Raw genomic sequence first — 27434 nt, forward strand, 5'->3', positions numbered from 1 at the left:
CGTTTTTGGTTGTATCTACAGTCTTGTTACCGGTGTGCCCTGTATTGTAGTTCAAATATAATTTAGCAAATAAACGCCAATAATCTTCTATCTACAAAAAAAGCTGCATCCACTTTCTCTGTAAGGAACCTTAATTTTCTCTAGGGCCACTCTACTAGAAAAAGTCCCAGAATGAATTGGGGAGAAGGGCTACACTAGAGCATGCGACAGGTTTGCCCTGTGCATGTCAACTTGCCACCAAGTGCCCAGCTGTACGATGGGATCTGTATTTTCTTTGAAACAGAGACTATGCATCAAACTGACAAACACCAAGAGATTATTCCAATGTTTACTCTGGAGCAGATTCTATAGATTTCAAGGGGGATTCTTCAACACATGGACGCTTAAAACATAATTAGGTTACCATATTTGCTATCTGGAAGTAAGTCCCAATTTTTTTTTAAAGAAGAGGTAAGTTAAAGGGATTGGCTATTTACTAAGTGGAATCTCTTTGTGAAGGATTCCGCCCCCCTTCCCAGCCTAACGGGCAGGTGAACCAGCAAGCACAGGCCCTGCAGCGCCCGGCTTCACATTGCGTTGGTCTAAGCACGGCCAGCGTGGAAGAGCACGTAGGAGCTGGTCGCCGCGACGCTCCTCCTCGCCAGTCCCTCCGCAGCCAGGTTTGCAAGGTAAAAACAAGCATCGCCGCGCTCCTCCTCGCTCGCTGTACAGCACCAGGGCCAGCACAATGATCCTCCTTGCGAGTCATACAAGGCCACAGCTGCAAAGAGGCGCTCGGGCACAGGCGGCAAAGATAAACACGACGGCGGCCCCTCCTCCTACCTCTTTAACCCGTCAGGTAAGGGCCGGTGGGGCCCTTTCCCGTGGCTGTTTCAGACACCGACGCACCCTGCAGGAGCCACTCCCCGCCTGGAGAGGCAGAGCAAGGCCGCCCTTTCCTTACAGGCGATTTTCCTGAGCGCGGGGGGTGCTGGGAAAGGAGGCAGGGCCGGCCGGGATCTTGGCGGGGCGGGACCGCCATCTTGTCGTGCGAATCTGTGTGCTTTGCAAGAGGGAAATCGGCGGTTGGTGGCCGGGGGCGCACTTCCTTCCCTATGGGTGCGTGTCGTAGCGTCAAGTGTGTGTGCGCGTGTCTTAAGTGTTGCTGTCCGTATGCGCTGGTTGTTGGCTCTGGCTGGCCCGGGTCTGCCTTTTCCGCCCGGGTGGTCAGTTGCATGCAGCCCCGGCAGTCTTTCTGGCCCTTCCCTTCCACCCAGTGGTTTTACTTAAAAGGAAAGGAAGCTTTTCCCCGTCTTCTTCCTTTACACCTCCGTATCACGTAGGTGTAGAATATATAAGCTGGCTGCGCATGCCCCATTAGGGCTTTTGCGTTCGCGTAGAAAGTAGATTGACTTTTTAAAGACTGCGGGCTGGTGCGCCTTTTCTTAAATGTCAGTCCCGCTGAATCAGATTTAGCGCTACAGGGTCGGCCTGTAGTGCTTAAACTCGCCTAACATAGATGCTTTATCTTCCCTTCATTCAAATAATCTTTTCATGTAAACTAAAGCCTTCTCTCCAGAAGGGGTGGAATCCACTCCTGTTTAGATAAGGATTTCTCACGACTGAGTTTGTTATCAATGACAGTGGTGAGAATCTCGAACAGTGATGGATTTTCCTTCAGTGGTAGAAGAGTGCTACAACCCCTAGATCTGTGAGAAGGAAATCCTCAAGTCTTCCATCATGACCAGCATTTGTAGAATAAAGAGGTGGTATATTTAGTGGGCAGCCTATAAAATGCCCTCCTTATTTACCAAGTCAGCTCATCCTCTTATATAGTGGTTTTTCCCCATTGAGTTTGCACCGCTATCCCATTACTTTATGTTTCTGTAAGCGATGCTAAAAGATGTTGGCATGTTGCCCTGTCCTAATGGGAGACGGAGTGGAAGTGTTGCTTTCAAAGCTGCTCAGTGCTAGTTTGTACATTCATGTGATATCTCTATATTCGCCAACTTTTCAGCTGGCCTGTTGACCCTTATCTGTTTATCTCTGTTTATTTCTGTGAAAGTTCACTCGATGATGTGTGCCTTTAGCTACAATTTTCTATACAGAAGAAATTAAAGTGGTTTTTTTTCCCCTTGTGTTTTTGACAATCTAATTGGTGACTTGTGTCAGTGTGTAAAATGATTCCATTGAAATGTAATGTGCCAGAGGTGATGTGAGCTTTGGAGTTATATAAATGATGCCATTCAGACATAAGCCCTGGGGTGATGAAACTGCGCGCATGTTTCAGCGTAGATTTTCTGTTGAATTACTGGTATACTGAATACAAAACTTGGTATATGTGTCATAGGTAAAAATTACCCCAGTACTACTTACTGTGGCAGTTTTTTCTTGAACCCCTGATTCCCGTATTGGCTCCGTTCCCCCTGCTTTTGATGTAGGAAAGGAAGCTAGTAAGAGGGACCATCACTATGTGTTTGTCAGAAGATCAACATGGATGATGAACCAAGCATCTTCAGGTTTTTTTCTAATAAAGGAATGATGAAATGTGTTCCAATATAATTTAGTTTTTTGTACAGCCACCCTCCTTTACCTTTTTAAAAAAGGTTTCTGCTTTAAGGCTGCAGTCCTTTACATAATTGCAGACAATAAAGGTCAGAAGAAAAGCGAAGAAGAGAAGGACAAACAACTTCTTGCTATGTGTTCTTACTTGGAACAAGTCCCAATTGATTTAGCCAAAATTTTTTCCACGTAGTTGTTATTGCTGCTGAAAATGCAGAGATGGCTATAGCAGTGGAATGTCCACATGGCAGTTTTCCCGTACTTTCTTTGCTTCAGCCCCCCTTGACTCTCCCCCCCAGGCCACTTCTAGAGGACTTTTTATAAAACTAATTGACAGGTTGGTATGGCACAATAACATTATAATGCTCTATTACAACAATATAGAAGTACCTGGTTTTAATTTTTTTTAACTATCTGGCCCTTTTTATTGTGAATTTATAAGGGAAAATGTGCAGGTTGTATCTTTCTCCTTATAATTCTGCAAAAAAGCAGAGACTTTTAAAAAATGAAAACTGCAAACAGGTCGATTGTACAATAACTTATTATAACGCTATAGAAATCTAGCAATTCCCAACTTCAAAAAAATCCTCTCCTGTGGGGGGGGGGCCTGGCAGGTGTGAGAGCTGAGGGCAAGTTAAATGCCACATCCACACTTGCCCATCCACATCTAAGTACAATGAATACTATGCAGCAGTGTGCCTGTGAATAGGGCCATCCAAATGAAAAATAATAAGCAGTGGAAGAGAAAAGAATAATTTACATCTGGAGATAAATTAATGGATGAGCAATCATTTGCTCTTTGCCCTACCTAGTTTGTAGTTTGCCCAAATTCCATTAATGGCCTGTTATATTTTTTCCTACCATTGAATTACATCTTAGGAAAACCAGGAGAGGAAAGGTAAAGTGGTGGTTAGTACCGCATGGTTGGACTAGATGACCCTAGAGGTCCCTTCGAACTCTATGATTCTATATAGTGTGGGAATGAGATCTAGAGTAAAAAGGATATTTATGAAATAACCTAAGGTTGCCAGATAAGCATGGTATTGTCAGTGGCTAATGTGAATGTGAATGAAGCTGTGTGAATGAAGCAGTTGCCTATGCAGACATAAGAAGATGCAAGTGTTCTCAGAGTGTGTATGTTACCTCTAGGTTATTTTCTCTGGCTTCCTTCAGATAGAAGAGAAAATGTAATCACTTCGGGTTTGGCATTAACTTTTACCCACTACTGTAGATACCATGACAAGCCCTGAAAAAGATCACTGCAGAATGAAAAGTTACAAAAACAATGCTCTCAATCCCCAAGAGATGCGACGGCGAAGAGAAGAGGAAGGTATTCAGCTTCGAAAACAAAAGAGAGAAGAACAAGTATGTCTATAAACATTACAAGTAATAATAATACCTGTGACAGAAAGTGTGTTAAAGAGATGCTGTAACAGACCAATGTCTGTCTAGCCCAGCGTTCTCTTTCTAATCGTGACAGTCAAATATCTCTGGAAATGGTCTTCCTTTCAGTCATCTGTTGTTTGACTTGCAGGATCTGATCAGGTATGTAGGGTGGAGGGCAGAGATAGAGCACATCAAAACTCTAACCTTGTTTTATTGTAGATTTTCCATGGCCACCCCTTTCTGGAAAATATGTGATTTTTAGATACTGAGAAACATCAGATATTTTTGTGTGAAAATTTATAGTGCCATCTTAAACAGGTCTACTCAGAGTCCTACCTAAGTCTACTCAGTGGGGTTTATGGCCAAGGGAAGTGTTCTTAAGATTGCACTTGTAAATCACTTCTGAGCTACAGCACTAACCTGTAGTTTGTGCAGTGCTCCATGTTGAAACTTAGGCTGCATTCAGAACAATAACTTAAGCCACTGTTACAAAAATCAGAAACAGACCAAAGGATTGTGTGCAGTTCTCCAACCTCTATCACTTCTCCACACAAATTGCCCTGCCTTTTCTAAACAGTGTATATGACCATAGCCATCCTGATTTAAAGTGATTAGAAATTCACTTTCAAAGTGAATTTTGGAGTGTACCTCAGCATAGCTTGACAGACTTCATGTTAAAATCATTATGAGGCCAATCAGATTGGTTTTAAAACTGAGAAAATGATAATCACTATTTTGGATTATTTATATGGTATTACTTTACACAAAGTTTAAATATCACCCTCCCATTTAAAAAACAACTCTAATGAGTTTTTTTCCTTTTTTCCCTTAGTTATTCAAACGCAGAAATGTTTCTCTACTAGGAAATGAAGAATTAATGCAGGAAAGTCCTATTCAGGATCCTGATGTCAGCTCTACTGTGCCTATACCAGAGGTAGATAGCTCCAATCTTACTTATAATATAGTGATAAACATATTTCAAATTGAAGTTCTGACTTTTCCTTTTTTTAGGAAGATGTAATTACTTGTGATATGGTGCAGATGGTTTTCTCGGATGATCCAGACCAACAGCTTGCAGCAACCCAGAGATTTAGAAAACTGCTTTCTAAAGGTAAATTGGTATTGTAGTCCTTTGTTTTTTGTGCGTTGGCTGTTGTGCATGTTGCTCTTGCCCATTCAAATTACATTGTGGGGACTAGGGGAGGGGAAATAGTTTTAAACCACAGCTTGTTCAACCTTTTCATCTGCAGTTCCATCACGAGTGATTGTATTTATTTGGATTACAATGACCAAATACCCCAAAGGCACTTTGTGAAAACAATAAAAACTAGCAAATCTGAATGGCAGTGCCTATACATTCAGCTCTTTGTTACGGCGCTAATAATCCGTCGTGGGTGGGTGGAGGGGGGGCAAATAGTCCATTAAGCTGCTAACCTTACGGAGGCTTGGATTGAATTGTTTTATGGAAATTGCTGAAAGTTGAGAGACAAATGAGTGGCTTCCTATGGTGGTAATTTTGATTTGTATCTGCTGTTTAACTGATTAGAGCTCACCCATATTAGAAGTTCAGGAGGTGTGGCGGTGTGTGCTGATTCCTTGCTGTTTTTCTGTGAAGACAGGATTTTAACTGTTCAGAGAACTCATAACTGAAACTTCTTCATACAGCACATAGTTGGTTTATAGAACTTTCTGCCACAGGATTAGTGATGGGCCCTGGCTTGGATGACTTTAAAGGGGGAGAGGTTTTGCATTTATGCTCTGATTGTAACCTGCCTAGAGATATCTAAAATGGCTACACTTATAAACAGAACACTGGCTTAGATGGACCTTTGGGATGTTCTTATGGTCTTAACCCTCAGCATCTGCAGGTAGTTAACTGAGGTTTATAAATTATAAATATAAAAGGTCTATATGCCAGGATTAATTAGCTAAACATTCTTTACTTCATTGACAGGCTTCATTTATTATGTATGAGAACTGGACAAATCATTGTTATATTTGTACACTACTCTTTTTTTCAAAGTAGTTTTTAATAATATTTTTGCCTCATTGCAAACCTGTTGGCTAGATTTGAGTTTGGAGACATGGCAAAGAGTACTTGGTAAGGTTTGTTGTTTAGTGGGAGAATTAAGTGAGGCTTTTCTCATTCAAGTCCAACACTAGCCACTGCACCATAGTGACTCTATTTAGGTTTTTCTGTAAATACCCTCTTCTTGATTTGTTAAACCTTACCCTGAGTTAAACTCGAGGTACCCTATTTTCATTCATCTTTCTTTTCAGAACCCAATCCTCCAATAGATGAAGTCATACAAAAACAAGGAGTTGTGCAGAGATTTGTAAAATTTCTGGAAATGAATGACAATTGCACTCTTCAGGTGAGTCTAACATGCCAGGATTAGAATTCAGATCTGAAAGATCAGAATTCAGATCTTTCTACGAGAGATGGTACTGTTTTTCAGATGTTGGATCTTCTTATTCTTCTAATTCTATTTATTTCATTGTATTGGTTTCCTGCCTTCATCCAAAATGCTCAGGGAAAGAGTATATGAGTATCTTTTATTCTCACAACCTTGCTTGTGAGGTAGCTGAGATATAGTGATTTACCCAAACTCACCAAGGAAGCTTTGTGGCACAGCCATGATTTTAGCTTGTTTTTCCAGTTCACATGCCATACTTTGTTCCTCTGTTACACAGACATTTTACTAAAAAGATTAACTAAACAGTGCTGCTTTATTTCTAGTTTTTATATGGAAGACAAGACCTGGAAAAGAGAGCCAGTTTGGTGTAGTGGTTAAGAGCATGGGACTTTAATCTGGAGAAATGGGTTTGATTCCCCACTCCTCCGCTTGAAGCCAGCTGGTTGACCTTGGGTCAGACACAGCTTCTAGGAGTTCTCTCAGCTCTATCCACCCCACAGGGTGTTCTGTTGTGGGGATAATAATAACATACTTTGTAAACTTCTCTGAGTGGGTGTTAAGTCATCCTGAATGGTGGTATATAAATTGAATGTTGTTGTTAAAATAGAATTGAATCTGCATTGCAATGATGTTTTGTTACATACCTACCTTACTGTTTTTCTTTCTAGTTTGAAGCTGCCTGGGCTCTTACAAATATAGCATCCGGAACATTCCTTCATACTAAAATAGTAATTGAAAATGGAGCTGTCCCAATTTTTATTAAGTTGTTGAATTCTGAACATGAAGATGTCCAGGAACAGGTAATTTCTTTGTGAATTTTTATCATAGCAATTAAGTGGATAATGCTAAAGTGTTGAGCTCTGAAGAATTTCAGGAATAAAGAAAAGTAGACTCTTGTAAGCATTCTAGTAGCATTTTCTGATAGATTACAAAATATTGTACATATTACAAAATATTGTGTTTGACTGCTATAACCCCTCTGCCCTTATATTCTTAGCAAGATACAGTTTTCTTGGGCAGAAGTGAATAATATGGCCATGGCTTGCCATCAGTATGTTCTGTTGGGTGGTGGAGTTGGGGAAGGATGTCTCTGTGTGCTGGGGTCTCCCTGCCTGATCCATTGAGTCCCTTAATCACAACAGTTTCTAGGATTGGGCTGCAAATACAGATTTGCAGGCTCTTGCATTTTTGTTACCTTCTCTCAAACTAGTGAAGCTGTTTTGAGTAACAGTCTCTTTTTATACATTATGCTTACTTTACTAACTGTGCAGAATTTTATGTAATGACTGCAGTGAAACTCAGTATTGGTGAGTTTGTTAAATGTGTGAATATTAATTTAAACCTTTGTTTCTAAGGCAGTGTGGGCTCTTGGTAATATTGCTGGAGACAATGCAGAATGTAGGGATTATGTGTTAAGCTGTGGAATACTTCCCCCACTCTTACAGTAAGTAAACTCCTCTGATGGTTCAGCTGCATGGAAATCTAAACTTTTTAGATGTAGGCTTGATTGTTGATTTTTAGTTGGTAACTTGATAACTGTTAATTAGGAACCTAAGCTCCCATAGCCTCTCCCTTTTTCCTGCCTTCTCCTCTTTTTCCCACCCACCAGCCAACCTATCTTTATGTGTTCCTCCAGCTTCAACACTCCTCCTCCCCATCAGCTTCTGTCCGTGAAAACTGTAGTCCTCTTGTGTGGCAGGAAATCTTCAAGCTCTTCAGTGAATTTATTTACTTCATTTATACCCTGCCTTTCTCCCCAGTGGGGACCCATATCAGCTCTTCTCCTCCACTGTATCTTCACAACAACCCTTTAGGATAGGTTAGGCTGCCAGTGTTTAACTGGTGCAAAGTCACCCAGTGACCTTCCGCAGCAGTGGAGATTCAAAGCTGGGTGCCCTAGATCCTAGTTTGAAATTCTGCCAGCTTTGCTACGTTTGCCTATTGTGTTTTCCTAGCAACAGTCACTGAAGACATTGTTTCTTGAAGCTACAGGTGCTTCTTCATCATTCTTGGGTTTTTTTACCCTTCCCCCCCCCCCCCACCGCCGAAGTATTTTTAATGAGTTTTTTTCAGGTTTGTAGCAAGATCTGTCTTGTCTGTTCATGGCTGCATTCTGTAGATCTTAAGTATCCACAGATGTAAATCATGTACTAGCGTGTTGGTACAAACGAGCATTTTGATTATTTTCAATGAGCATTTTGATTGTTTTCAAAGCAAACTGAAGGAGTTGTGCCTAGAGTAAAGGCAGTGTTTGGAAAGTTAATTTTTACACTTGAAAGTTGTGTCTGTTTTGCATAAATGATGAGGGCGTGCCTGTTTTCAGTTACTGTTGTTGATTTTTCTTGATAGATTATTAACATATGCTAACAGACTTACAACAACTAGGAATGCTGTCTGGGCCCTTTCAAATCTCTGCAGAGGCAAAAATCCACCTCCAGATTTCTGTAAGGTAGGGATCGGGTTGCAATCTCCAAAGATGCTATAATGATTGAAAGTGTTGTTTATTGCTTTGAAATGACAAAGTGTTAATTGTTGGCTGAATTGTCAGAATGTTTCCAGAAATCTGAAATAGACTGTTTGTGGTGGAAGGAAACAAAATGTTTCTATTGTGTTCAAAATGCCATGATTATGGTGTTCGCTTATAAAAATCACATTGTCAAGCCACAGATGCCATTGGCATTTCCTAACAATAAATTTGTTTTGATTTTGCATAGTTCTTGACTTGAATACTTAATACAAAGTCAAGTTAGCCCCCCCAAATCATGTCATGAACTACAGCACCTAAAAATAACCCCGAATTTATAGTGTTTAGGCAGCTACTTCTGATATATCCTGTAGATGATCTATAAAATGTGGTTGTAAAATAAGTTATATATCATCTAAAGTATAGTAACACAAATTTAAGATTATTTTGTATTGCAGCCTAGTACTAAATTCCAGAGGGGTTGTCTGTTAATCTACTGTAGCCTAAGTGGGAGTTTTGTGGCTCCTTAAAGACTAATGAAGCTAGCCACTTGGTCAGATGCATCTTTGTCCGGAGTTGGCCCCGCACCAAGCCCTGGGCTTCACGGAGCCAGCCCCCACCTACTGAGAGCCACCAGTTGACGCTGACCAAGCCCGGGCCAGCAGCAAGAACAGTGGGGAAGATGAAGATCTGATCAGAGGCGACAGCTGCTCCGATGGTGGCAGAAGTCATGGGCCATCCCAGTGCACTGGCCGGGAGCTGCAGCAACCGCAAGCACCAGGATTGCTGGAGTGCCATTCACGACACCCATCGGAAGCCAAGGAGCCCGCTGGCAAAAGGAAGCAGAAGGCCACATGCCGCTGCAGGGTCCTGGCTCCAACAGATGCTGGTGGCAAACCAGCAGGCAGCAGCAGCGCCCTGCCTCCAGGGACCACGGGGGTGGGCTCCGCTGAAAGACACCGGCCAGCTGAGCAAGAGCCCTCCGAGCCAAGCCAGTGCTGACCCTGATAGGACAGGAGTGGGCTGCCAGAAGCACAATGGTCCCAGCCAGCAGGAAAGGGGGTGGGGCAGAGAGGTGTGGCCACCCTTGGCCCAGGTGGTGGGACTTTCATTGGGGATGGGAGGCTGGGAGATGGGGTGGGGTTGGCATTAGAGGATATGGATAAAAGGAGGGTTCTACAACCTGACCAGGGAGGAGATGGGAGGTCTGTGCCTGAAGCTAAGGCCAGCCTCCCAGGGGGAGCAAGGTTGTCTAGGGGTACACCATCCCACCCTGTTCCCACCAATCTGAGGTCTTCAAGGGAGGAGCCCTCGTGAGGGAGAAGGGAAAGGAATCCCAAAAAGGGGGCCAAATGGGTGGCCCAAGAGAGGAGAGTTAGTGGCGAGACCAGGGTGCATGGACGACATCATGGTGGATGGGCAGAGGGCAGACGGTATGGAGGCACAATTTGACAATCTTTAAGGTGCCACAAGATTGGTCATTTTGTTTATTAAAGAAGATCATGATAAATTAACACAAATACTTTCAGCTCATTAGAAAATGCTTGTATTAATTGTGTTCAAAGTAAATTTATAAAGAAGAAATGCCTGATTTTTCTTCTTTTAAGGTTCGACCTTGCTTAGGTGTTCTGTCAAGACTGCTGTTTAGCAGTGACCCAGATGTTCTAGCAGATGCTTGCTGGGCCCTCTCTTACCTTTCAGATGGACCTAATGATAAAATCCAAGCAGTTATTGATTCTGGAGTCTGTCGGAGATTAGTGGAACTTCTGATGTGAGTCCCTTTAATCAAATTGTTGTGGTTTGGTGGGGGTTTGCAGCCAACTAAATGGTGGGTTATAATTTCCCGAATGTGAAAATTATCCTATATGTATCCAGCCACTTCAAAGCTGACATCTCATCCTGTCCTTATGCTACTTGTGATTCCCCTCCCAGCCCAGTCCACTTACATAGATGATCTAAATTCCATGACTGACCTTTTTCTCCCTTGTCATTTACCATCTTTTAACCAGTCTTTGACATCCCCAAGAGTGAGACACCAAGGAGCAAAGCTTGAAAATTCACAACAGTACTACCATTTGTTAGCCTTCCTGTGTGTGCTGTCTTTATTTTTAGGAGTATATATGTCACAATATTTAAAATCCCAGGATCCAAGTGAAGAGAATGAATCTTCTGTTCTTGTCTGTGATTATAAGACTTGAGTGATATGATACAATCAGACAGATTAATAAACATTATGCCCTGAAGATTACATTGCGAATAATCTAATTTGTGTAGTAAAAAAAAGTTAATTTCCTTTCATTATTTCTAGTGCTAATTGCAGTAAAGATTGAGATTGTTAGTTGAAATCCACTGTCTCTTGCTATGCCCACAACAAAAGGAGGGGTGGTGGTCATGTAATCTTAGCTTTTTCTATACTGTACAATTAAAAAGACCTTTTTTCCTATGTTGCATTGCCTTGTTGAGTTCTGGCATTGTTCGTTGGTAAAGCTCTTGTATGCTCATTGAAATTGAGTCCTTCTCAGATTTGTATGGCTCAGTCACATCTGCAACAAATCTTACAGCTAGTAAGTGCTCTATTACAATGGATAGGAGTCCTCCCAGCCAGCTAACCTGATATCCCCTAAAATATCTGTTCAGACATGACAGGGAATGTTGTAGGCTAATGTTGTACTACCTTAAAAGAATATACTCTTATTGAAACCAACCCAGAAATGTAGAAGTGATCAGTAACTTTAGGTTTTAGTATGGCACATTCTAAATGTATAAGCTTGGAAGTCCCAGTTAGAGATGGGCACGAACCACAAAAAAATTGAACCATGAGGATCGTGGTTCGTGAGTTTTCATGAACCAGGAACCACGAACAGGCATGAACTGGGGCAAGTTTACGAACCAGTTCATGGTTCGTGGGGTTTAAATGCTCCTTTCTGGCTGCTTAGTAGCGGCAGGGAAAGGGGCATTTGACAGTTTAAAGTGTCCTTTCCTGCCTTGCAAGCGGCAGGTCCCTTTAAACTATCAGCTGGATCCCCCCTCTCGCCGCCTGTCAGCTGATAGTTTAAAGGGACCTGCCGCTTGCAAGCAGGGCCCTTTAAACTGCCCAAACCGCAGTCCCAGCTCCACACTTACGTTGCCCTGCGGGCCTGCGATGTCCTCCACCTCCTCCTGCGAGGGGCGGGAAGGCCGTTTTTGACCTTTTCCGCTGCTGCGTGGGCCCGCACGGTGGTGGAGGAGGCCGAAAATGGTTTCCTTGCCCCTCAAATGGCGAGGATCCCCCCCTGCCGTCTGCCAGCTGATAGTTTAAAGGGACCCTGGGGAAATGGCCATTTAAAGTGCCCCTTTAGTACGACCCAAACAAACCAGTAGACCAGTTCGTGGAAGTTCTTGGAAATGAGCTTCCACGAACCACTGGTTCACGAACCATGAACCAGCCTGGTTTGTGCGGTTTTTTGGGTTGTAATTCGATTTGTGGCCATCTCTAGTCTCAGTTCATATATTGCTTTAATCGTAGACTCACTAGGAGGTCATAGGAAAGCACTGTTCTTTCAGCAGCCTTCTCCCTCATCATCCATATGTAGATTGTAACATATTGTTTTACAGGATTGCTGTGAGCGTGTTGCGCTTTTAAATGCTTGAAACACATGCAAGTTCCTGTAATTATGCAAATTTGCAAGCCTTTCTCCCTTACCATTAACAACTGTATGTATGGTAACCTCAAATGATTTAATTTTTTTCCAGGCATAATGACTACAAGGTAGTATCACCTGCATTAAGAGCAGTTGGAAACATCGTAACTGGTGATGACATTCAAACACAAGTAAGCAGATCTTTTTAAGTCCAAGGACCACATCTAACAGAGCATTTTTACTACTATGAGATTTCAGCAGAATACTGTGTTATTAAATTGCACCCTCAAACTATCAGATTAGGATTCTGAATTGAGTCCAGTGTTTGCATTTTCCATGTTCCAATTTAGTTAAGGATAAATCTTTCCTTTTTGTTACACCTGGAGAAGAGTTTTGAAATTCCTAAAAGAGTGCAGTTTTTCAAGCACCACAATTTTTTCACACATAGTGAGGTGATAGTGACCTTCCTTGCCACGTATGCAATTAAAGGAGAACAAATGAATTCATAATACTGATATTGTGGTTTTAATTCAGGTCTCCATTATTTTAACTGTCTTTAAAAGCAGGCCGTAGCATTTTGGAGGCAAATATTAATTAAGGCTTCTTTTTGACACCTGAATGTAATACAGAAAGAGCTTTATTGACTCCCATACACGAGGAACTAGGGTGGCCAGTTAGCCCAGTATGCTGGTTAACAAAGCTTTTACACCCAGTAGTATCAAGCAGGCAGTAGCTAGGACTAGGCAGGGAAGCATGGGAGCGGGCAGACGAGAAGCAGGCAGGGTGTCCGACTGGTTTCTACCCTTGGGTGTCACTCGCTCAGCAGTAGTGTAGGTGGGCAGCACCTCCTTTCCCTTCCTGTCTTCTGTTTTGCAAAAAAAAAAGCAGAGGAGGAGCAGGGAGAGCTTCAGTCACTGGGCAGCAGTGGAAACCAGCACCCCTCCTGTCCAGGACTCAGAGCTTACCACTCCTCCGTCTGCTTTCACTGTGGAGCAGGCTGCACTCCAGCGTGCCAGTTAACTGAGTTTGCCCATTAACGATATGCAAAATAACACAACTTTTACTGTATTGTTCTACATGTACAGGAAGATAACTAAACATTAAGGTGCCTATTTTATTCCTCCTCTTGGCTCACTTACTCTTGTGGCGGTGGAACCCTGAGCACCATTTTTAAGTTAGACTGCTGCTTCTGCCAAGTAGCTATCTGTAATCTTTTCTGAAATTCAGTTCTATGTTCTTCATGCTTCAGATCAGTGGTAGGAATACAGAATTAATTTCCAGTTTGTATTTCAGCATAGCAGTTATGATGCATGCGCCCCCCCTCCACCCGGGGTCAGGCCCTCTCTCTGCATTCCTTTGCCTGTTAGCTCTATGTAGGGCAAGGAAAGAGAGGCTAGTTCACGTTGCTCCTTCTGACTCCCTGTGCCTGGAAATCAGAGGAACTCCTTAACTTCTAATATTCCTTGGCAAGACCGCCAGTTATCTTTCCTGGGTTCCAGAGTTGGTATACTTGCAAGCAGAGGCAGTTGAGATAAGAAAAACAATCTCTTTATTATAGAATTCAATTCAAATAAGTAAATAATTAAAAATACATCCAGAGCAGGTCTCTGTAATTCAGAAGCAAAGGTCAACTTTGCAACATGTTATAGCTAGTTACGTGGAGCCTGTGCTGTTCCTTAGCTCCTTATTTAAACATTCTGAGTAGCCGTATCACCAATCATCACCAATCATTAATCCTCCTCAGTCCCCTTGGTTAACGTTTGCCCCTATGTTCACCTATGCTCTTCCAGCGAAGAGACTGTGAGATCGTAGGCCAGTTATAGGCTCCAGACTGCTTCAGCCAATCAGGAGGTCAGACTCTAGTAATTTTCCAGAACTGTCCTTTGGGTGCTCCTTATTCCACCCTCCCAACTCTGAGGCTGAGGCTGTTACACTCTGAGGCTGAAATGGCATTGCCTAATTAGCTGAAAGACGTCTTCCAGCCAAGATGCATGGAGTTAGCAGGACTGAGTCCTGAGCTGTTTTTTCTTAACTCTTGATGCACCAGAATTCCATGATATTACAGCTGTAATCGTGTTTTCAGTTGGCAATATGCTCCATGTTTCTGAGGCTTCTTTGTTAATCCAAAATAGTAAAGAGTCCAGTAGCACCTTTAAGACTAACCAACTTAATTGTAGCATAAGCTTTTGAGAACCACAGCTCTCTTCATCAGATGCAACTACAGACTAACATGGCTAACTCCTCTGGATCTTTGTTCATCCAAGCACTGTTTCACATGTTGTTCTTACTGTTAGAAAAGTGAATCTGAATTGAAATATGGTAGCAATCTGGCATAAGATGCTCTTGTATTGCATAAGAATTGCAATAGGCTCTACCTATTACAGCAGTCAATCTCAGACTTTAGTAACCTCAGGACCCCCATTTGGATGTGAATTTTTCATGAACGCAGAAGCCCTTCCCTCTTCCCTCACCAGCACATTACTAGACAGCCCCTTTTCAAATATCTGTGCATGCCCTATAGAGACATCTGTCCTCTAGTGTCCTCAGAATGCCACAGTTAAAACCACGTCAGCTCCACTTTAAAAGCAAGTGTTAGAAAAATGTTTCTGTTGTGTGTAAGTGGCCTCCAAGGTGAGGACTCAGTGTTTGATTATATTGAGCCACAACTCAAAGCATCCTCGGCCAAGTTCTGATCAGACTTATCCATTGATTAGAAGGGACTTTATGGCAGAGAGTCTAAGAGATGTCCTTCTTGCTTAATAATTTTTGCTAGAAGACAGCTTAATAGCAGAAAAGGGACAGGAGAAATTTTCAGAGCTACTCATGGAAATAGATCAGTATCACACACTTCTGGTACTTAACTGAAAACAGCCATTGACTGCTGCTGTCTACAAATTCAGCACAGTATGTCTTGCTTTCTATGGTAGAATCCTTTGAACTGGAAAATAGTGAAAGAGGTTCCATTTTACACCAGAAGTAACCATGGTGACTCCATTAGGACTGTACTTCCATGATGCCACTCGAACAATAAAGTTCCTAGGGCTGAGTCCCTTGTTGTCAAGAACTAGTCAATGCATTTTCTGCCCAGTAGTTACTGGTGGTGTGGAAAATAGATGATGGCAGTTCATAGGAGCTCTGTGAAGTCCTACCCTTGAAAAGAGATAAAAGTAGATTCCATCTCGAATAATAACAATAACAACAACAACAACAACAACAACTACTACTACTACTACTACTACTACATTTGATTTATATACCACCTTTCAGGATGACTTAACATCCACTCAGAGTGGTTTACAAAGTATGTTATTATTATCCCCAAAACAAAACACCCTGTGAGGTGGGTGGAGCTGAGACAGCTAGAAGCTGTGACTGACCCAAGGTCACCCAGCTGGCTTCAAGTGGAGGAATGGGGAATCAAACCCTGTTCTCCAGATTAGAATCCTGCGCTCTTAACCACTACACCAAGCTGGCTCTTGAGGTGGAGTCTTCGGCAACCATTCCTAGCAAACTGAGAAGGCTTCCTTTTCATGTTACCTAGATTGTACAAGTAGGGCACACCCTCTGTATTTACAAAGAACTCTTGGTGCCCTGGGTGATCCTTCTGCACCCCTTTTTGAGAACTTCTGGATTATACCATTGTACAATGTTTTAGCCAGGGCTTGCAGAACAGTACTACTGAGTTACAATTGTTTGGATCCAGTAGTTTGAATTTTATCTGCACGTAAGTAATGACATCTTCACATATTTCATCGTACCAATTATCCTTTAAAACTGAAAACTTAGAGATGTTGTTTCTTATGTTAATTAAACCTATATATTTTCTTCTGAGTTTTCATATTTTATTAGAGTCTAGTATAGAATTTTATTCCACAGTAGAAGAAAATCTTATTTCTGCACAGATAGTGAAAACAGTGTAATATCTATATACAATGTTGACAACCTGTGTGCGTGAAAATCATAGTTATTTCAGCTATATGGACTGTCTTTATTTTACATTGTTTAGGCAGAACTTTTCATCTTTCAAATTATTTTAGGTAATTCTAAATTGCTCTGCATTACCCTGTCTCTTACATTTGCTGAGTAGTCCCAAGGAATCTATTCGGAAAGAAGCATGCTGGACAGTTTCTAATATTACTGCAGGAAACAGAGCTCAGATCCAGGTATTATATACACTATATAATTATATGTACACTATAAACTGAATATTCACTTTTCCTATTCATATATTATGCAGTATTGATTTAGCATGCACTTGCTTTTATGAATCTGTTTCTTCTCTGCTCCTATATCTTATGAACAGTTTTAATTTTTTTACTGCTTTTACACTGAATTATGCTGATAGGTAGCAGTGCAGAATATTTCGGTAACAGATAGTTGTGTATTTCTCTTGGATTGTTCACTGTGACAACCTCTTAAAGTTTAAATATTTAAGCACTTGCATCACATCAGGGGGGATTTTGTCTGTCAACATCTGAGGCTACGTTCTCTAGGCAGTTGCTTAGCACTGAAGTTAATTGCTTTATAATTATACTTTTCCTGCTGGTATGGCAGCATTGTATTCCAGTTCAGAAAGCTGAGTTTCTATTTTTGTTCTTGGTTGTTTGAGTGGTACTCAAAGTTTGAATCGCTTTCCAGCAGCAAAGAAGAAAAACAGAAATTCTGCCTAACCTATGAGTTTGTCTTCTCTGTTTTGCTGAATCTGGATCTATTAATGCTTGGGACAGTAGTTTGATTTTTTTTTCCTGTTTGAAGGCCAAGTAGGTTTTTACTGCTTAGTTAGAAGTAACTGGCGAGGATAGGTTGATATCTCCTAGTTCTGACCAGCCTTTTGTTCAAAATCTGCCTTTTGTCTTGTCACTGCCTATCATATGCTATATCACATTTTTCCTAGGCTGTTATAGATGCAAATATATTTCCTGTACTGATTGAAATTCTTCAGAAAGCTGAATTTCGTACTATCAAGGAAGCAGCATGGGCCATCACAAATGCAACATCAGGAGGGACTCCTGAACAGATCAGGTGATGGATGTTATGAATACTTTTTTTGTTTTTAGTTCTTGTGAAATCTGATAGATATTGTTAGAACTTTCTAAAATGTCAGACTTTAGGCTGTGATGCTTGGGAGATCTGCGTCCCCCCCATGGTTTGTAAAGTCTTTTTAAACATTGTTTGTAGCTCAGCACAAAGAGCTGCTGGGGGGAAAAAGCACCCCATATCCACTTGGTGTGCATGCTGCAGTTCTTGCCTGTGAATTTTTTCTGGATTACAGCTGTCGTCTTTGAAGGCAAATAATTAAATAGCATTATAATACAGATGATGAAAGCCTATGAAAGGGTAATTAAATCTCACTGCTAAACACTGAACGGTATCTCTTCTATACCTTAATGGTATCTTTATCATCTTTTGATGCTTCCTCCTGTGAAAACTTCAAGCTTTTTCACTCCTTTTGGTTTTAACTGATGACTGTTAGAAAGTTAGCATGAATATCCTTTGCCATTAGAAAGGTAACATTTTAAAAATGGACAATTTAAACACTCATGTTCTTAGGATGAGGAATCTCCCACCTCTGAATGAATTAGGTCCTATAAAGCATGATTTTAGATTATTCAGAATAAAGCGCAGTGGATTGTATTGGTTAAGTGTAAGAGCTGAAATAACCCCTCTGACCTCACAGCCTTGTTTGGAGGTTACAGATAGGGAGGACGTATTGCCTTACCATACAGGGGGACTGATCTATGTTTCCTATCTACCCAGGTGTTGCAGCTCAGTCTTCAGGCAGTGCAATGGCAGCAGTGAAACCACTGTACTATGAGCACAGTGGGGAGATTTGACCAGTTTTCTGTGCATTGTTGCAATGTGGTTGTTGCTGCAGCGCTTTCATTGCTAGAAGAGAAGTTCCATCCTCACATTATTTAGTCAGTACAGTTAGGTAGTCATTCTGGCCATGTAATGTGATGACACTATCTTGCTCAGTAGATGATGCCTGTTAGACTAGGGCCATGCAGTGAATGAGAAGAAACAATAGCATTAGAGAGGTAGCAAAGAGGGAGGATACAGTGGCTGAGCACAGCTACAGTAGCTGAAAAGAGGGGCAGAGGTTGGACATTCTGCCCATCTTCCATTTTTAAGAGTGGTGATTTGCCGTTCTCTCCTGTTGCTACATATTCTGTCTGAAGAAATGGGAATATATTATTAATTTTCTTGTAACTGCATGATAAGACTCCCTTTGTGCAATATTAATGTATTCATGATGTCAGATTACTGAAAATTGCATCTTGGGTATAGAAACCCACACAGATTTCTGCAGCAAGGAAGTAGAAATTGAACACAAATTAAACATTGTTCTGTCAGTGGTGGAAGGTGTCCAGAAGTGGTTTATGCCCCCTACTCGTTCCACAGGCAGGGCTATGCAAATTACTGTACTTGTACATCACTAGGGGATCAGCCAGTTGCCAACTAACTACCCTCTTCTTATTGCACTTCTTTTAGGTAGCATGTTTGAACAGTAAGGGTCTATGTGGTACAGAGAACAGCATTAAAAAGCATTTATTAAAGAAAAGATGGGGAAAAGTTCACACTTTAAGGGCAGCACCAAAGCAAGCAAGAGAACTCAAAAAGAAATAGCTAGAAATAGTTCCTTTATCCCTTCCTCTGTACATGCCTAGCTTAGATCTTCTGTTTAGGCAGGCTCTCTTAGAAAGTTCAAGCTTATCCTCTCCTGGTTCAGGCCTCCAGCCTCCACATGTTCATTGGCTGCTACCTGCAAGGGGCCAGGTCTTCGCTCCTTCAGGTTCCAGCTCAAGTCTGCCAAAAAGAGACCCTCATCCCTGTGCCAGGAGGCTTTATTCTCTCTTTGTCCGCTCCCCTAAGCAGGTCAGAGAGGCTTTTCCTGGAGAAACATTACTGGCATTTTAGTCCTCCAAGTCTCTGACCCTCCCCTCCCCAACCACACACACACAGCTGGCAGAGTGAGCTTCTGACCACCTCTGCAGGGTGGTATAGGCCTCAGACGTTCTCACCAATTCTTCTAACATCAAGAGCACTAAACAAGGTCCACGGGGAGAGGTGGGGAGAAATAATCTTCATAGCCCTGTACTGGCCAAGATGACTGTGAGTTTTGGAACTGGTCACGATGGAGGCCAGACCTCCTTGACTCATCCCTCCAGCCCATGATATTCTCATGCAATCATTCTCCTACACCCAGATCCACAACCAGCCTGGCTCCAGCTCTTGCACGGAGTTTGAAAGGCAGACCTTAGCATAGCATGGATACCCTCCAGAGGTTATAGCTGTCATGCTGTCATCCAGAAAACCCTCCGCCAAAGGAGTTTGCAGCTATGTGGAAGGCGTTTAACAGTGGTGCTGCAGAAAAAAGGTTAGTCCTCCCACATGTGGGATCAGGGAGGTGTTACAGTTCCTCCACAAAGGCCTTCTCCGTGATCTACATCTCAACATGCTGAGATGGCAAGTCATTCATCTCAGCAGGAATCGGGATGCTGCTCTCATTGCATGCCCACATCAAAAGATTTGTCCTCGTTGAGGCTCTTCTAACAACTCCAGCCCCGTGAGGCATCATTTTCCATCCTGAGATCTACACAAGGTTCTTCAGGCTTTAACCCAGCTACTATTTGAACCAATCTGGTCAGCGCCACTTAAAATTTTATCCTTTTAAGGTGTTCTTCCTGGTGGTTATTCTGTCTTTGAGACAGGTCTCAGAGGTCTCTGCCCTCTCCGTCAGGCAAGAGTTGCATTCCTTCCATACGACATACCCCTCCTTTGTACCAAAAGTAAATTCTGCTTTTCATAAGGACCAGGAAATCTGTCTACCATCCTTTTGCCCAAGGCCCAGTTACCTAAAGGAAAAGGAATAGCACAAGCTGGTCTTTAGGAGAGCACTAAAGACTTACATAAGCTGAACAGAGTCCTTCAGAACTACTAATTCACTGTTTGTATCTTTCAACTCATCTTCCATGGGTCCAAGACCACCATCACCATGTGGATTAAGGTGTGTATTTTCTTAGCATATGAGGCCTAACACTTACCTGTTCCCAAAGGAGTCATAGCGCATTCCACTAGGGTGGCAGCCGCCTCAGTGGCTCTGTCTGCCAGTGCTCTGATTGCAGAAATTTGTAGAGCAGCAACCTGGACATCAGCCTCTACCTTTGTCAAATACTGTAAATTGAACACCTACAGGTCTGTGGATGCAGCCTTCAGCAGGAGAGTTTTCCAGCAGGTAGTCCCCCAGTAATTCCTCCCATAGTCTGTGAGCTGCCCACCCGGGATGACTCAGCTTTTCAACATCCCACTTCTGGATACTTTCCACCATTGATGGAAAGCAAAACATGGGACTTACTGTGAGGGTTTCTTTTCATCAGTGAAAGGGGAAGGTATCCCTTTCCTCCCATGAAGCTGGAGGAATAGTCTGGGAGAGAAAAGGAATGACTTGAAGTTTCTTTGAAAGAGCTAAGGAATTCCTCTTGACTTGAAGTTTGGCAAGCATGAACTTGGGTTCCGCCCTAGCCAGATGTAGAAGTGATGCAAAAGTAATTTGCATAGGAGTGAGTGGAGGGCATAACCCACTTCTAAATGTCTTCCATTCTACTGATGAGAAGAAACCCTCATGGTAAGTCCAATGTTTCATTTAAGGCCAGGTTGGTTCAGTGATTGCCATGTCTGTTTGTTTAGATAAAACATAGCTGCATTATATGCTACTTAACTGTACAAAGGGTGTGTGTTTTAACAGTGCCAAAAATGCCCTCATTGTTGCCTCTGAGAATATATTAAAAGAGCTTAATTATCATCTTGGTATGCAATTATAGCTAAGTAAATGAGGTTGTCCACAAGGGGCATTCTAAGAACACTTTCCTGAGAGTAAGCCATGATGAATAGATCTGCATAAACCTGCTTACGATTGCTGTCTGAATCCCTCTCCCTTTTAAAATATGTTCTGCTAAAGCTACTTGGTAGCATTAGGTTGTACCAAACCTCTCTGTGATCTTCTGACTGTGATGGATTCTAAAATAGTCCAGGTGGCTTTGAATGGACTCGAAAACATTCTACGACATGGAGAACAAGAATCTAAGCAAAGTGGAATTGGAGTTAATCCTTACTGTGCCCGTATAGAGGAGGCATATGGTAAGAAATTGTGGTGTTTTGTTTATATAGTTATTTATGATACTTTCAACAAGCTTTTCTCTGAAAGTGAGTTGTTTAGAACTATAACAAAACAGAAAAGATATAACAGTACCAACATCTGTGGCCTAGCCTCCAAAAAAACCCAGCACCATGGGACCCTTATTAACAGGAAGGCCTTTTCCACCATATGGGAGCCAACATGGTAGAGGCTTTGGAATGAGCAGCAGCTGTTCTAACATGTCTGCAAGATGGGACCTATAACAAGTCTTCATCCACAGAACTATCTAAATGGAACATATCAAGAGGGGCAGTCCTGTAGATAAATGGGTCCCAGGCTGTGAAGCATTCTACAGAGGTGATAACCAGCACTCTGAATTGGACTAAAAAATTAATAGGCAGCCAGTGATGTACTTTCAAAATATTGTGCAACATGTACATTGCATTTTGCTGCACATAATAAGCAAGCAACCACATTTGTACCAGTTGTATCTTCCAAATTGTTTTCAAGTGCAATCCCTTGTAGAGCACATTACAGTAGCCTAGCCTTGGCAGGTGGCTGAATTCAGGAAGGAAACCAACTTGCTTGCTACATGGAGATGGGAAAAGATAGCTAAGCTAAGCTCCACTAACAACGCTGAGTCCAGCATTACTCTCATACTTCCTCACTGGTTCAGACAGTTTGAGCTCTATCAGATGTGGAGAGTGCAACACCATCTTCAGATTTATATTGATTTGGTGCTACATGAATGAGGCTTGTACTCGCTGGCTCCCTCTTCTCCTTGAAATGTGATTAGTTACTGGCAAACTACGGTTTGTGTTTGCTCTTCTAAGAACCAAACTGGTTTGCCGCGGCATCTGAATGAGTACATACTTGTTCATTGAGCATGTTTTACTAGAAATGGAACCATTTTTTGTTTTCAGTTCATAACTTTTTTTTCCTGTCCATGCAAAAATAAATCATTAAACTTTAGGTTTTCCTCATTTTTTTCTGATAGAGAATCCATAATAGATATTTAAGCTTTGCTTTGTTTTGTATGAGGGGGAGAAAGTACAGTGCTCTTCACATAATCCATAATGAGCATTCCCAAAGTAGTCCAGCTAAACTTAGTGGGAACATTTTGGAGCAATTGAATTGTAGAATAAAGCCTTTGGGCCAGTCAGTAGCAGAGATGTGTATGCATATGGGTTTTTATTCAGTAGTTTACAACAGCATGGCCATTTACAATTTATTAAATTTAAACATGTGTGTTTACTACTGAAAAAACTGTATGGCAACAAAGTCTGTAAAATTAAAATGCAGTCTATGTGATCTCTCAAATTCAGGACTAGATAAAATTGAAATTCTTCAGAGACATGAAAACCAGGAGATCTACCAAAAAGCATTTGATCTTATTGAACATTACTTTGGTGTGGAAGAGGAGGATGCCAGTATTGTTCCACAAGTGGATGAAAATGAGCAGCAATTTCTGTTTCAGCAGCAGGAAGCTCCAATGGAAGGATTTCAGTTGTAACTATTAAGATAAATACTAATTTTGTAGCTCATGCTGGGGAGACCTTCTTTTGCTGGTCAGCATCAAGGAAGATGAGAATGTTCTACTAAAGACAGATAAAGAAGCAGCTCATGCACTTGAATTTTCTGTCAGATGCAACTTTTTGTTCATTCTTCTTATACTTTTGTGTGATTCCATTGTCTTAGTCTAGATACACTAACTAATCACAACTTCAAAAAGTTGCAAAGTTTGAACGATGTTCTCATTAGCTACTGATGCAGAGTTTTTCAGGCAGTTACTAGAAGTGCATAATTATGCATAAACAGCTGTTGACGTTTTGAATTTTGGCTGTAGGGTTTAGGAGCCCATCCTGTACTAAATCTACCTCTTTATGCAGAAGCAAAAAAGATGCTTCAAGATTAAAGTGAGACATATATATATGTATGTATGTATATGAGCTCATAGCAAAACTTAAACTTTAGAATGTGAAAGAGTATTTATTTAAATAGTGAAAATATAGTTTTATGTGTGATACTTTGCTATAAACTGGTGGAATATATTTATATTTGAAAGCATAATACTTATTGGGGCACACTGCTGATTATGATACAGCATTGAAACATAAAAACGTTTTTCTGTTGTGTGAAAAGATGTGACAGCTAGTTTTAATTTGACGTGTAGGCCTTGCTGCCTAGCTTTGTAATGAAAGTTCCCTCTCCCTCTGTTTGTCCTACAGTGGTGTTCCAAATGAGGCTGCCTAGGTTTTATCCAGTCACTGTAGCTCTACCTTAAACAGCAGGTTGTGCAGACATGCATAGGCAATCTTGTTTCTCCTCTCCAGTGAGAGAAGCAAGTACCTGCCCAGCTGGCTTCCACTCAAGGCAGACCATGCCAGGGTTTTTTTGTGGCCCTTTGGCAACTCTCGTTGCAAGTTGGAGAGAGTTTATTCTTTTGTGTTTATACTTGCTTTTATAATGCCCATTGGATTCTTGTGAGGGTAAGGGAAAGTTTCTACAGTGGCATAGAATAAGTTTAACTTACATGTTACCAAAGTGTTCAGAAGTCTGTGATACTCTTTTCTTGAAACACTGACTACATGCTTTATTTGTACAGAGTCAATATATTGTAATTGACCAAATACACTAATACAACTTACTTCATGGGGTGGGGGTGGGAGGGAGCAGGGGAGTAAGGTTATCTGATTTTTTTTACCTTATGTTTAAAGCAAGGTATTTATAATATGCCCTGCTATAACTTTGCAATAGTGCTACATTAGAACATATTTTCCAGTAAATTGAAGAAAAGATACTTGCTTTTGCTGTAAATATAGTAAGTGGTTGAACATACAAATATTTCTGACAATTTATGCAAAATGTCTAATGCCAAGCTTTTTATAGAATACTGCTGCAGTGAAGCCTTGAGGCCATTCTGTTGCAGAGTTTGAATATCTATGGCTTTTTTTTCTTGGCAGCAAAATTAAATTACTTTGATTTGGCTTACTAGAAATCATTTGATCTGTGTGGTTTTTTTTTTTAAGTTCTGTAAAATATTTGCAATTGCTTGCCTTTTGCATGGCATTATGCAACTGGAAAAAAGTCTGTCAGCTGGATACGGAGCGTACTGCTGGTGCAAGGATCCTGTTCAGTTAGCAGAACGGAACCTTTGACTTTCTGGTATCTACAAAGATCAATTTTTCTAAGAAGCCCTTTGTAACATTGGTCTGTGCAAGGACCTGCAGTAGTAGGCCTGCCTGAAGCAGTTGCATGGAGAAAGAAGCTGCAGGTGGCAACTTTCCTGTTCATGCTGCATAGCAGTTGAAAGAGAGAGGGAGAGAGAGAGAGAGCATTCTTTGCGCTCTCTGTTCCTCCAGTAGGAAATCAGTTGTATATATTTAAATGAAATGCTCTTCAGTTATGTGGAGCAGAGTGGCAGAGTGACTAGACAGTCCGTGCTTCCTGCTCCACCCCACCCTGAACACTTACTGAGTCTATGAGAAGCTTCTGCTCTCCATCCTCAGTTGTGAAAATGGCAAATTTAGGAGCAGATGTATCACCTGGACTCTGGGTTGCCTTCTCAGAGGCAATGAATCAGCAGCATTGAGGAATTGTGGTGTTAAAGATTTACTCTTTAAGAAGCTGCTATGAGGGCACTCTTAAGGGAAAGGAGTGTACGGTAGTGCTGTTACTCTGAATTCCATAGTTTTGAACTGACAGCTCTCTAATATTTGTGTACTTTGTTCCCTTAATTTTAGTTTAAAATATTTGTCTGCAGTCATTCATTCCAAAGATAAGTTAAAGAAATGATCAGTAAAAAGTCAATTGATCAGAGTAACTATAGTAAGTTTAAAAATTCAGTCTTGCATTACAAAAATTACCAGTTGTGCCTGCTTTTAATTTGGAAATCTAATAGATATTATCATCTAAACATTTTTATCTAAGCCAAATCTGAGACTATACATCTCTGTCCTTTCTATTTCTTATAAAAAGGAATGTTTAAAATAAATTGGAAAGAAGTTACTGTGATAAGAATTAAAATATAATTTCTGTTTAGTTAAGATGTAACGCTGACATCTTTAGTTTTGAATTTAAATATCAGAATTTCAGGGTGAATTTTGCCCTTGTACACATGAGACTGAGAAGCTTTGTATACTTAACAAGAGAGTTGCAGGCATAGTCTGTTAGCAGAACAGGTACGAAATGGCACATGCAGTGTGTACTGTGGTTCCGGAACAATAATCCTAACTGGTAATTTTTTAAAAATAGCTTTCAAATACTTAGCACTAAACCAGTTCAGTATTTTCCTAGTGCGGGTTAAGAGACATTTTCACATTAAAGCTTGCATTTGGATTATGAATATTTAATCTATGCAATCATGCCAAGTATGTTCTACAACATTTTTCATATATAAAACTGTCTAGATTTCTATTGAATATTTTTCCATACCTGCACTTCTATTTTTGAGGACTTCTTCATTTTGCTTTTATGTGTATAGTCTTGCCTTTAAAAATAGTGGTAATAGTGGTTTTCATTCCAATAGGTTTACATTTAGAAAATAATTTTGTAGGTCAATTTTGTCCATTAACAACTGGAATGATTTTCTTGAGCTTTATAATTTACCTTTTGGGTGTATTTTCTAATTTCCTGCATATTCCATTGGAAAAAATGATGTAGACTATGAAAGTACTTCAAAGATTATGGCAATCTTATAAGTATTGTTTTTACATTTACTCTTGTTACTGTGTTCTAAATGGGTATCTGTAACTTGGTATTACATCTTTAAAAGCAATTTGGAAGCTCTAACTGAACAAACCTACAAATACGAACAGTATGCAATATTATGGAATGTTACCATTATAAATACTACAGATAAAAATTAATAAAGTTATTTTACAGTGATCTGTCCTCTAAATTGAGCTCTGGCTCTATTTACTTGAAACTATAATAGAATAGTTTTTGCTACTTGAACATTGTATAAACCTAAACAGAATGGTTGTGCTACAATTTATAAATAAATCCAACTGTATCCATTGGCTTTCAGCTGTAGTTACATGGGCACGGGATTTCAGCTTTAAGCAGCCCCCCTACCATTCATCTGTTATATTTTCAGAAGGAAATTGTTCATGTCAGTATGGTAAGCTAACATATCTTGTTGGATGCAGCAGTTTATACTGCATTAAAAAAGGTTTTCACCAAGTGACCCAAAGAAATTCCTATCAGTAAAAATTTCTAACCCTGAAAAGGATGTTCAAACTTGAGTAAGTTATGCAATTCTAGATGGTTTCAAGGTTTTTAATTTGTATCTACTGGGTTCTGAATGAAGTGATCTCTGACTAATGAAAGCTCATGCTTAAATAAATGTTCATCTTTAAGATGCCACTAGACTTCTGTTTTATTTTGCTGCAACAGACTAACACAGCCTACCTCTCTGGATTTACCTAATATACCCTCGCTCCCTGTCAGCATTGTTATTCTGACAGTGCTGATCTTACAGCTTCCACTCTTGCCTCAATGTGGCTGATATCTTATTTACTAAAGAGGTCTTTTTGTCCTTAATAAGGGCTCCAACAATCTTAGACCCATTGATAGTGTGGTAAAGCATTGGGTACAATATTTTATCAACTGGATGGCTATCCAGTTTTATATCATACATACTTTCAGATATTTGCCATAAACACAATTAGGGGATATTTTGCTTTAGATAAAAAAAAAATTAACTAATTAGGGCCAGCATGTTTAAAGGGAGATGATAAATGCATTTTCTCTACTTTGGACACTTTCTCCTACCATTATGCCATATTTCTGACTTTCTAATATGTAATATGTTTTCAGAGGAGTTAGGCTTCTGCTGTTAGGTACTCCTCTCTGTTCTATCTCTCATT

The 27434-nt window shown here is 40.8% G+C and overlaps 1 protein-coding gene across 1 annotated transcript; it reads left to right on the forward strand.

Moving 5' to 3' along the window:
- Nucleotides 1–1005: 1005 nt before the first annotated feature.
- KPNA5 (karyopherin subunit alpha 5) lies at nucleotides 1006–26931 on the forward strand. The gene is made up of 14 exons (XM_054990818.1): nucleotides 1006–1098; nucleotides 3773–3906; nucleotides 4760–4861; nucleotides 4939–5038; nucleotides 6208–6302; nucleotides 7013–7144; nucleotides 7700–7788; nucleotides 8694–8793; nucleotides 10416–10579; nucleotides 12541–12619; nucleotides 16466–16591; nucleotides 17323–17450; nucleotides 21388–21566; nucleotides 22890–26931. Exons 1-14 carry the CDS (start codon nucleotides 1095–1097, stop codon nucleotides 23075–23077), a joined length of 1620 nt encoding a protein of 539 aa, XP_054846793.1. The 5' UTR covers nucleotides 1006–1094; the 3' UTR covers nucleotides 23078–26931.
- Nucleotides 26932–27434: the final 503 nt, after the last annotated feature.

The sequence above is a fragment of the Eublepharis macularius genome, chromosome 1 (genome assembly GCF_028583425.1).
Source record: "Eublepharis macularius isolate TG4126 chromosome 1, MPM_Emac_v1.0, whole genome shotgun sequence".
In the NCBI taxonomy this organism is placed as follows: Eukaryota; Metazoa; Chordata; class Lepidosauria; order Squamata; family Eublepharidae; genus Eublepharis; species Eublepharis macularius.

Coding starts and splice junctions, on each gene's coding strand:
- KPNA5 (XM_054990818.1), top strand. Junction 3,907..4,759: donor AACAAAAGAGAGAAGAACAA/GTATGTCTATAA, acceptor TTTTTCCCTTAG/TTATTCAAACGCAGAAATGT. Junction 5,039..6,207: donor TAGAAAACTGCTTTCTAAAG/GTAAATTGGTAT, acceptor CTTTCTTTTCAG/AACCCAATCCTCCAATAGAT.